This window comes from Euprymna scolopes, chromosome 33 (genome assembly GCF_053919585.1).
Source record: "Euprymna scolopes isolate OS-2025 chromosome 33, ASM5391958v1, whole genome shotgun sequence".
NCBI classification, from domain to species: Eukaryota; Metazoa; Mollusca; class Cephalopoda; order Sepiida; family Sepiolidae; genus Euprymna; species Euprymna scolopes.
The window spans coordinates 329,832-342,277 of NC_136514.1; the positions used below are offsets into that span (position 1 = coordinate 329,832).

Below are 12,446 nucleotides of genomic sequence, written 5' to 3' on the forward strand. Positions count from 1 at the left end.
AGGTCATCACGCTGCCATTTTTCTTGTTCGCACCTATCAATACACACTGTATGATTTTTGAACCGATTAAACGTTTTCAAGTGGGTAAAACCACTAAAATCTTTTCCAAATAGGCAGAAGAGTAACTTATCTTATCTTTGACAGCATTTATTTGTCATATATTTGTTTTTTTTTTTAACCACATTTTTGTATCTCTGTGGATTGTAAAACAAACCCGAAATCAGTTTGAAGTAGCTTTCTATCCGAGAAATATTAACAAATTGATCTTATTCTCATTTCATTCTAGATATTTTTCCGTCCTCAGTTTTCTTTAAAAAGGAAATTAAATCAAGAAATTAAAATGAATCCATTGAGATCTCATATATTTTCATTTTAAATCATTAATATTTCTTAACCTTTATTAGAACATTAGCTGATCGCCCAGCATTGCTTGCTCGTAAAATATGTTTAAATATGATTTTTTTAAATTTATACAGATTCTGTGTTTATTATTTTAGATTTAATCCTCTATCGATTATTATATATTATATTGTACCCAATATATAGTAGTGATGTCAAAAGTTAAAAATAAATATAACTTAGGTGCCATTAGCTAGAATTGAAACTAAAGCATATAGAGCTCCAACTTTCGTCGTTATCATTTGAGCTATCATCAGATATGTATAAAAATAGTTAAAAATGAACCGACTTTAATATATGAATGTATATATTTGTGTATGCATGCAAATTTAATCGACTTACACCTGTCAAATTCTAATTCTTTTCAACTTTGACCCCTTAGTAGCTATTTTTACCAGCAAAATAAAAGCAGAAAAGAGGGGTCCAAAAAAAATGCAATCATTTAACCAGCCTCACGTTGCTCCGTGACCTTGCTCTCAGAGGAGATACAGCTTGAAAAAATGGAGACAGACATAGTGAGTTTTATAAATTAAACTAGTGGGGAGGCACTTGGTTTTGCCCAGTCATAAAATACGCTTAAATATGATATTTTAATTTGTCCAGATTTCGGATATATTATTATAGAGTCGTGATTTCCAAAGTAAAAAAAAGAAAAAAGTATTTGGGTGCCATCAGCTAGAATCAAAATCGAAAATGTAGCATTCAAAGCTGGTGACGTTACCACTGTTACCAACGCGAATTGATTAAAGATTAAAAAAATAAACTAAAATTAATCTACAAAATGTATAACGATATTTTTCAATTCTGACCCATTTTTGACTCCTTAAAAACTATTTTAACCAGCTAAAGACCCATAAAAGAATGGTCCATAAAAAATCCAATCATTTGAGGCCCCTAGCGCTGCTCTGCAATATTTAGTTTCAGAAAAGATAGAGTTTGAAAATATGGAGACAGACAAACATATAGCCTTTTATATATTAGATAAATATTTTTAAATATTTAACATATAACATAGAAATTAATTGGAAGATTATTTCTAAAGAGGCAAACTATGCCTAAAGTATTTCAAGCATAATTAGTACAAAGTAAACAATTATTTATTTTTCATAATATTGCATAATTGTTATTCATTAATAACATGAATTTTAACAAAATCAATAATATTAGACAACTATTCTAAATAATGTAAATATATAAAAATTTCGATACTATTTTCAACTTTGTTACTTTTTATTGTTGCTCCATAAACCTTGTTTGATACATTTTTGTTATAATTGATTTCGACATGCATTTAAATAATAGAAATCCTGAAGAGTAAGAGAAATATGCCACCTTAACTAATTGAATAAATGGCTCTGTTTAGTCTCGAAAGACAAAGGATACCCTCTGTAGGGGCAGCTATGCGTATAATTATGAGGCAAGGGTTGCGCAATCTCCAACCACACTTCTCGTGAGTCGGCACTGTTTGAGTCTAGTGGCAAGGAGAAGTCCAGGACGACTGGAAACAATGCTGAGATAAGTGCAGAGTAACGTACAGCACTTGGAATTTCCAAGTGGTTACTCATCTGATACTGACCAGACTTATTGTTGCTTAACTTTGGTAATTTGATAGGAAATGGTATGTCAAACATGATTATGCCATATATTCCTTAACTATTTACTGCAATTTATATCTTGGAAATGTGCAAATACTGTTTCAAAAATGTTTTTTGTTGTATTTGTGCACTGAAGCTGCAGTTTATCAAAAATGGTTAGAGATAAACTTTTTGAAAGTTTGGATATTGCGTGTGACACCAGAACTAAGAGAATACATCATTTTATTCTTCAGTTCTTACTCTCCAATGTGTACAATCTAAAGGAAAGGTATGAGTGTGTGTGAAAATATCAGCAGCAGCCAAACGATAGAGAGCTAGCAAAGGTAGTAGCAGCAGCAGCCATTTGAGCACGTATGCAAATTAGCAAGTGTGTGCAGACTTGCATCAGAAGAAAAAGAAAAAAAAGAAAGAAAAATGCACCACTTGGTGAGGAGCAGAAAGAAAAACACAATCCAGGTGAGATGGATATGTGACTCCCTTGGTGGTGGTGAGAGTCTTTTAAGCTGGTGTCAAGATGGCAGGGTGTTGTTAATCTCATGGCAGACGAAATGAACAGTTAGAAAAAAACAAGACACACTCATTGTTTGGAGATTAATGGTAATAAATGCCTTTTATGGTGTGGGAGTCCCAGGAAGGTTTGAACTGTAATGAACACAGTTCAAGTATGATAGCTATGTTACAATATGTAGAAACACTTTTTGTATTTGGTCTATGATGTAGTTTGCATTTAATTGTTGTTTATAATATTTCAGGATACATAAATACATGTTTGAGTTGATTTTTTTATACTTGTGTTGTGGTTAAAAGTGTAACAAAATAAGAAATTAAATAATAACATCAAAGAAATATAATCTTTACTTGATATACACCATGGAACAATAAAGTTATCACTCTAAAGAAAACAACAGTACAGCTTCATTTTAAAACTTTTATTGAAAAAAATCAATTCAGGTAACTTGATTATGTAGTAGAATTGATATCTATTCAATGTAGATACCTTCAGCCTCAATCACCGCCTCGATACGGGTCCAGAACTGGGAGCCTGCTTTTTCCATTGTAGTAATTGGGTGGACCTTGGTAATGTTGGAGGTTATGTTGGTGATGTTCTCAATGTATGAGTAAACAAAGTAATTCAGCAGGTTCAGGTCAGAAGAGAATGTACTAAAGAATGTGGCGATTCCCTGGTGCAATCATGTGGTCGGTGACATATCTCCCACAACACCAAAGCTAGCCTGATCACTGCCATCTGCCAAGTATTCCAGACCTGTAGCAAGGCAGTGGTTGAGGCTGAAAGTGGCTATATTGAATAGATATCAGCTCTACTACATAATCAAGTTATCTGAATTGATTGTTTCAATAAAAGTTTCAAAATAAAGCTGTAGTGTTTTTTTTTTAAGGGTGACAATTTTATTGCCTACCCTGTATTATTTTATTATTGCTGCTAGTCTACTAACTGTCAAAGTGATGAAAATAAAAGGGTCATGAGCATTCAGTTATTGCTTTGATAAAAGATGATGTAACATAGGACAGCAATTGTTTTACTAGTGTTAAGGTCCATACATAATTAATCTTCTGAAACATGCAAACAGTCAATAGAATGTAAAGTTTTGATTGTAATTGACTTTGTGGATTTAAACAGACATCACATGCTGATGTAATTGACATGTACAATTAACAGTTATGAAGTGGATGATAAGGCAGTGGATGGCTTCTATCGTATACTTAATTGCTATGGTTTAAATTTTGAAAGGAATAACGAGAAGACTCAGAAACAATGAAAGGAATAATATATTAACAGAAATACAGACAAGTATGTTAGTTGAGTAGGAACTCTACTCAACCGAAAAATAAGTAATGTTACGACTCTCTTAACGAAAATAACATCAGGAATAGTCTATTGTCAGAATCTGTAGGGGTGCCACCTCAACATTAAGTATCTCTATTTGCAGACAATAAATACTCGCAGTAGTGTTCAATATAGGTTATTTTCTCACACAGCTTTGCTTTAACAGTCATTTAACACTGTACTACAGACAGTCACTGAGTAAGTGGCTTGATTATAGCTTAGTGGATGAATTGTTCTCATCTATAGAAGAAATAATAAGAACCTTAAAAACTTATGACTGATCTCAAGCAAAGTCGTTGTATTGCTGAGCAGTAGTGAGCTTTAAAATATTCAGGAAAAGGTGATAGCAATGAGGTCCGATATGTAAAAAAAATACAAGAAATTGGTTTACACGATTCACCATAGCTTTCAAGTCAAGATTTTTGATCAATGTGACATCGATACAAGACCTTTAAAAATCAAGTTATGTTTATGTAACAGTGGCTAGTGGTGATATTCGTTTTGTCTGAATTTGTGAAAGATTTATTCGTAAAACTTTGTGTTGTTTGAAAATCTCTTCTTAGAAACTTAAAATTTTCATTAAGACAATGACATAGAACTTCTTGGTATTCTCTGCAGTTCTATCGATTTGAAAATCTTGCTGTATTTTTCCTTTTATATTGAACTGTTAAACCTTCATCATTCTTTAACATAAGTGTGATGACGTGTCACAGTTATTTACGTCACTATGCATATTGACGTTCCCAAGCCATGGAAATTTAAAGGGGGTAATAATAAGTCTATTTTGACTTAAAATTAATGAAATTGGCTTCAGATAGCAAACGAACATTATTAACTTATATGACAACACAAGATAAATAATATATAAAAGAACAAGAAAAACTCATTTGCTTTCTTAATTCCAATCATAACAGCTTTTAAATGGATTAAAATGTAAAGACAATTTCGAAACATGACAGTTTTCCCAATGAATCTTCATTCATCTTTAATTAGAAAAAAAACAAAGAAAAAGTACTCTGTTGACTCTAAACGTCTTGATCAATGTGACATCGATACAAGACCTTCAAAAATCAAATTATGTTTATATAACAATGGGTGATGGTGATGCTATTTTCGTCTGAATTTACATCCATATGGGAATTTAAAAGGGATAATAAGTCTATTTTGACTTAAAATTAATGAAATTGGCTTTGGATAGCAAATGAACATTATTAAACTTATATGACAACACAAGATAAATAATATATAAAAAATAAGAAAAACTCATTTGTTTTATGAATAATTCCAATCATAACAACTGATAAATGGATTAAAATGTAAAGGCAATTTCGAAAAATGACAGTTTTCCCAAGGAATCTTTATTCATCTTTAATTAGAAAAAAAAAACACCAAAAACAAAGTGTCAGAAAATATATTCTTTTAATTCTAAATGTATTTGGCTTAAATCTTCCAAAAAGTATTTTTTTTACTTGGGAGTCACCATTTATCAAGACCTGAAAGCCACTCTAGAATAAGGGTTAATGAATGTACAGTAGTAGTATAGTAATCGTTAATGGTGTAAATTGGGTAGAATTTGATTATTTATGGGGACAGTTCAACAAGAACTTGTTTACATTTGATTGGAAGGCTACCATGTTGTATTCAACTGGGAAGCAGCCAGCAAAACAGTCTTTCACAGGCAGGCAGTTCGAAGCTTTATTCATGAACTCTGCTTTTAGATTAAGGCACAGTTAAAGAGTAAGGAAAATAGTATATATTGGTTGTAGTTAGTCGAGTGTTTTTGTGGAAGTTTGTCAAATATTAAATACTATTTCTCAAATAAATAAATTAAATAATAATTAACATTTTTAATTCTTAATGTCAAAATTATTAAACTATCTTCACATATACGATTTTATTACATACAGTTTTTTATTTATTCACAAGGGAATGGATTAAACCCGAGGAATTGACGGACATGTACAAAAGAGAGGTAGTGTTTTAATGGAAATATATAAGAAATGTTTTGAACGTCTTTAGCTCAAATCTTCCAAAAGTATTTCCCTTATAATAATAATTCTCAAATAAATGAATGAATTAAATGATAATGAAAAATAACTCTTACTATAAAAAAATGGATTAAACCTGAGGAATTGGCAAATATATATGAAACAGAGAGGTAGTGTTTTAAAGGAAAACATATAAGAATTTTTTTAAAGTCACAAAATAATAATACTAACAGACCCAATAATTAAGTGTTACATTCGTGAGACATGTTGCTCATCATTTTCATATGCATCAAACTTAAAAAGACACAAACACACACACTGTAGAGACAATGGAAATAGCGATGAACCACCAAGAACGTCTCGCCAAACATTTATCATAAAGCTTTCTGAAAACATTGGGGGTATCATACTGGAAAATACTGCCGAGGTATATGATAACACAGCAGCACAGATTGCAAGAAAGAAAAGAAAGAATACATGGAAATCCAGACATGCACAATAAAACAAGGATAGGAGCAACATAATGGAGCAAGAAAATTCTTAGAGGAGCTTGATCAGGAGTATATAGACAGGGATGCTTCGCTCCAGTTGCTCAAGATTACGATCTTCCATTTGAAGAAAGACTCATTCTAGCCAGTCAAGATCAGGGTTTACTCAAATGGATAAAAAAAATGGGAACATGAACCACCACAAATAACATCAAACGGAAAAGTGATCGTGTTCTATGACAGAAACATACAGATGGGCAGATACATAAAAGACAAGGCCATCAAGCCTGATATTGGAATGTGGAACAAGCCCAAAAGAACTGTGCTCATTATTGATGGCACAGTCCTAAATGACTTTGGCTTAATATAGCTGATTTGGAAAGATAAAAAAATATCAGGACCTAAAACTTGATTTAAAAACATAGTCTTTGAAAGAAATAAACATTATACTCGTTGGAATAGGAGTAACTGGCCTAATAAAAGGAATCTTCAGAAATACTTGGAAGCAATCCTTGGAAAACCAAACTGTAATTAAATACAGATAACAACCAAAAAGGGAATAACATCTATTCTTAAAAGAGCCTTAAGATATACATTTAAATCATAACGGAATCAAATGTAAGCTCCAGGAGTAAACCCCTTAATGTCTTAAAACTAATTGAAGTAAAATAATTAAAAAATGGAGCAACCTTATGCTTGTGAAGTGTATAATTCCTGTTTTTCACAGAAATTTGATTTAAAAAAGCATGCACAATTATATTCATTTTAATTAGAAAAGAACAAAGTGTCAGAAACTGCTTTCTATTAAATCTAAATGTCTTTGGCAGAAATCTTCCAAAAGGTATCTATTTTACTTGTGAGTCACCACTTATCAAGACCTGAAGGCCACTTGTGGATAAGGCTTAACGAATGTAAGATGGTAGTGTAGTAATTATTAATGGTGTAAATTGAGTAGAATTTGATTATTAATGGGAACGGCACAACAAAAACTTGTTTCTCTTATAGTTATATATTCTCAAATAAATTAAATGATGATATTTTTAATTCTTAATATTAAAATTGTAAACCTATTTATCTCCACATATACGATTTTATTACAGTTTGTTGTTTATTCACAGATAATGGATTGAACCCAAGGAATTGAATATATACAAAAAGGAGAGAGGTAGTGTTATAAATAAAAAAATTTAAGAAATTATTTAAAAAAGTCATGAAATAATAATGCAAACAGACCCGATAATAAAGCGTTACACTTGTGAGACGTGTGGCTCATCATTTTCATATGCATCAAACTTAAAAAGACATAGACAAACACACATTACAGATAAAGCTTATATTTGTGAAGTGTGTGATTCCCGTTTTACTGGGAAATTTGATTTAAAAAAGCATGTTCGATTACATACTGGCGAAAAACCTTATTCTTGTGATTTGTGTGACAGAGCGTTTGTAGACAAATCCAATTGTAAAAAGCACCGACTGACACACATGGCCGAAAAACCATATTCATGTCAAGTGTGTGGATCAGCATTTTCAGAAAAATCTCATCTACAAATCCACATGCGAACACACACGGGTGAAAAACCATTTTCTTGTTCAGTGTGTGAATCAGCATTTTCAGACAAATCCAACCTAAAAAAACATCTTCGAAAACACTCTGGCGAAAAGCCATTTCGTTGTGAAGAATGCGGTTCAAGATTTTCTGAAAAATCAAACTTAAAAATCCACATAAGGAGACACGTGGGAGAAAAACCTTTTGCTTGTGACGTGTGTAGATCGGCATTTTCAGGCAAAGCTGACCTGATACGACACTCACGAACACACACTGGAGAAAAACCATATTCATGCCAAGTGTGCGGTTCAGCATTTTCTGACAAATCAAATCTAAAAATACACATGCGCACACACACTAATGAAAAACCCTATGAATGTGAATTGTGCCAGTCAACATTTTCCGAAAAATCCAAATTAAAAAGCCACCTGCGAACACACACTGGGGAAAAGCTTCACGCTTGTCAAGTGTGTCAATCTTCGTTCTCAGCAAAATCTGGTTTAAAAAGGCACCTGCGTATACACACTGGTGAAAAACCTTATACTTGTGAAATGTGTGGTTTAGCTTTTTCACAAAAGTCTCCTTTAAACATTCACATGTGGAAGCACATTGGAGTAAAACCTTATCGTTGTGAAATTTGTGGCTTGGAATTTTTTGAAAAATCTAAACTAAAAAGTCATGTACGAACACACACTGGAGAAAAACCTTATCATTGTCAGATGTGTAGTTCAGCATTTTCACAAAAGTCCATGTTAAAAAGACACCTGCAGACACACATTGGATGACGATCTCTTCAAACTAACAAAAGTAAAATTAAAAAAAAATGACTATGCAATTGCTACACCTTTATAAAGATTGTAACAGAAATGACAAAAATACACAAAAACCTTCCATTGCAAAAACTGGAAGAACAGGCCGACCAACAATGTGCTAAGTATTTCCTGGATTACCTCTCACAGGATTATATCGATAAAGAATGCTCCATAGACTGGTTGAAAAGATAATCGCTACACTAGGTTCAGGAGTGAATGATAATATGCAAACACACACTGGTTGAGAGCATAAACCAACTAATATTCGGTTGAAAGATCCTATATACTGATGACCCTTACACAAATCATCACAATAAGATCTGCAAGTACCTACACTGGGAAGCTTGCAAAGAGTTAGCACTTGCTATAAGTGATAATTTCTAGGAACACGAACCAAGACCCCTCGCCACCAATGGGAATATCAACATCTACTCTGACACTGCAATAAGATACTTTGAAAATAGTGCTATAAAACTGGACATTGTTAGATGGATCAAAACTCTACATATAGCAAAAATCGTTGATGTTATGGTTCCTAATTACTATGGACTAAATAAAACCAAAAAGAAAACTGATAAAATATGTTCTCAAAAATGACCTCAGAACAACATGGAGGCTAAACCAAATACAGATAATACCAGTAGTGGTCAGTGCAACAAGTTTCAATCTATCTAGAATCCATCTTAGGCTGCCCATGCGCCCATGAGGTACAACTTAGAGCAATAAAGAAAACTGTCAAAATCCTCAAAAGAGCCCTTGGGTGCTCTGCAATCAATGTAACTAAGACCATAGGCTAGGGTCCATTTCACCATACAATTACTGAAGCAAGAAAAATAAAAAAGAAAAAGAAAAACCTTATTGTACCTATTTACTATGCCTCCCCACGGGACAGAGTTAGACACCAGGGTCGTTTTTTTAATGTGGAGAAAAGGTACAAAAATATAAAATTGTCTCAGTCCTGAAGGACTGATCCTCCACCGAAAGAGAACAAGAAATGGAAGTGCAGCATCTGAAGAACAGATACTACACTTTAGCTCAGCATTTTCACAAAAGTTCATGTTAGAAAGGTAGGTGCTTACACACACTGAATGACTATGAAATTCCTGTAATATATTATGTATATGTGTGTCTACTAGTGGTTATATTGCACGAGAGTGTATATACGTGTGTATATGAATGTCACAGTTATCTATAAAAGAAAACAGAACTGTTAAGCTTGATACAGTGATATGTAATATAGTCTGTTTGGCCTCAGTCGATGGACCATGGCTCATGAAAATAAAATAGCCAATTAAATTGTTGTGTAAATGCAAACAACTATAACCTATAGCAGGACTTTAGTGAGCTAAATTACCTTCATATTCATCTATGGAATGTGAGATGCATATGACTATGAAATTCCTACACCTATGTAAAGCCTGCAACAAAAATAGCCTCTTATCTGTTCAGTCCGGTTCTCCAAACTCGACTTGCCACCATCTTGATTTCAGGTCCTTTATTACGTCATTTTGGCATATAGATTTTGATATGCAAATTTCTGCATATCAAACTACATCCCCTCTGATCCTTAAAGATCACCTAAGCCACTCGGTTGTGCTAGTCTCTACCCTAGCCAATCGACCCCTGCTAGACACACAGCCAGCCCTCACTAACCGACTAAGCATGCCAAATTTTTCATTTGAAAACGAGTACTTTTTTGTTCAAAAACAACAAAAAAATCTGACTTAAATTGTACTTTCATTAAAATAGCTCGTGTTTAAAAGCGACAACTTTTTTTCATCTTTTCAAATACAACCAATTTTCAGAGTCTGCTACTCATTTATGTGCATATAAAAGATTCTCCATAGCCCGATAAATTATCACCAAGTTCGAGCTCCGAATGCATGTTTAACTTCTCCATAGCAACAAATTTTCACAAAGTCCAGCTTTTATTTCACTTTGACTTTCAAATGCGTATTTGACATTCAAAGGAATAATCATATGTTAAAAAAAAATTGTTTAACTTCTGATCGAAGTGTATTGAAATATTTCAATCACGTTACATTTAAATGCTATTAAACATTTTATGTTTTTATGAAACCGCTTAAGTGTTTAAATAAATATGCACATATTTTAAATTATCCATGGCATGGAAAATTTTCTCATTGACTTCTGAATGTGCCCCCAACATTTAATCAAATAATTTTCCAATATGTTCATTTCACAATTCACGACAACAATTAAAAAAGAAAATCTACTGAATCCTATAAGGAGTTTTTAAAATTCGACGCCAATTCTCTCGACACTCAATTTTTTAAAAGGTCGGCACAAATCATTTCAATTTTTCTCCTTCTAAACACCTCCAACCCTTGACATGATTTGTCCATCCTTTCTCTTTTTTCAATGCCTTCAACTTTTAAAATCCGACACGTATTGCATAATATTCTCATTCTCTTGATACTTTCAATTTGTAAAGTTCTGCATGGATCATTTAAATCTTTCTATTTCTCAAAATCTTCAGTTTTTAAAATTCGACACGTATCATGTAATATTCCCATTCTCTGAACACTTTCAATTTTCAAATGTACTGTAGGGAAACGTGCGACTTACCTAATTAGCACGTGTGCATAATTCAACGGGTCGGTCGTGGAATGAAATGAATGGAAAAGAAAGAAACAAAAATGGCTGCATTATCTCTTTATATGCCTGCAATGTGACACCCGATATGCAAATGAGATGCTCTTGCTTGGAGATAAAAGAGGGTTGATTTTTTAGAGGGACGTTCATTTTGAAGTTGGATTTCGAAGAAATAAGTTGAATTAGCAGAAGTTCATTTGGAGTTGAGAGAAGGTGTTTTACGTATACAGAAGTTTGGAAGTTGGAAGTTTGGACAACAGTGTCAACCTTACCCAGGAAATTATTGGTGTGACGGGCGGAAGGAATAACACTCAAGTTATTGAATTATAGTTGTTCACTGGAATAGCTTGTAATCAAATCAAATCAAATTGAACTCTTGTCAGCATTCCACCACCATTATAATCTCCATTTCATTCAGTCCAGTTCTCAAACTCGACTCACTGCCATCTTGGTTTCAGGTTCTTTATTACACCATTTTGGCCTGTAGATTTTGATATGCAAATTACTGCATATCAGACTACAAACTGTATAAAAACAAATTCCCAAACCTAATTTTGGTCTAATTTTTCAGAAGTATTTTTCAGTGAAAAATTAAAGTTGTTCTTTGACGGCATCTTCTACATTCTTTGCTGCAACCATATAGAAAATGACGATTATTTACTTCAAATATTATCTTGACATTTTGCGTTTTAAATATATATAAACTTGCCATTATTTTACATATTGTTTTAGTGTTGATAATAAAATGTTTAAATTAATGTCTTTTTTTTACCATTTTTTTTTCGTATCTGATAAAACACTGAAACTTTGTATGAAAATATTTGACGTGGAAGTAAAATCTAAAAAAAAAGTAGTGATGAAATGATCTTAAAATTTTTCCCAATTCTGATACAATTTCCGATTCTTTTAAAACCAGTAAATTCTTATCACAGAATTGTTTTTCTTTAGATTATCATAGATCCCATGCATGATGTATGTTCGCAAACATAAGAATACACTTGTATATTTTGTTTGTAGTTTTAAACCAATACATATTTACCATTTTATTTTTAGTAGTGTTAATGGAATATTAAGTTTTAAATGATAACAAACCAAATAATAAAGAATTACAAGAATCGATTTTTTTTTGGCATCGGAAAGTAGGCACAATTTT

General features: G+C 32.5%; 1 protein-coding gene across 1 annotated transcript in view; it reads left to right on the top strand.

The window, feature by feature from the left end:
* The window catches only part of LOC145257980 (uncharacterized), a 55,305-nt gene extending 43,126 nt beyond the window's left edge, over nt 1-12,179 (top strand). The window contains exons 6-7 of the mRNA XM_080115704.1: nt 4,425-4,482; nt 7,525-12,179. Of these exons, the coding sequence (XP_079971830.1) occupies nt 4,425-4,482; nt 7,525-8,650 (1,184 nt within the window). The 3' untranslated portion in view covers nt 8,651-12,179. The remainder of the gene's footprint in view (nt 1-4,424; nt 4,483-7,524) is intronic.
* Nucleotides 12,180-12,446: the final 267 nt, after the last annotated feature.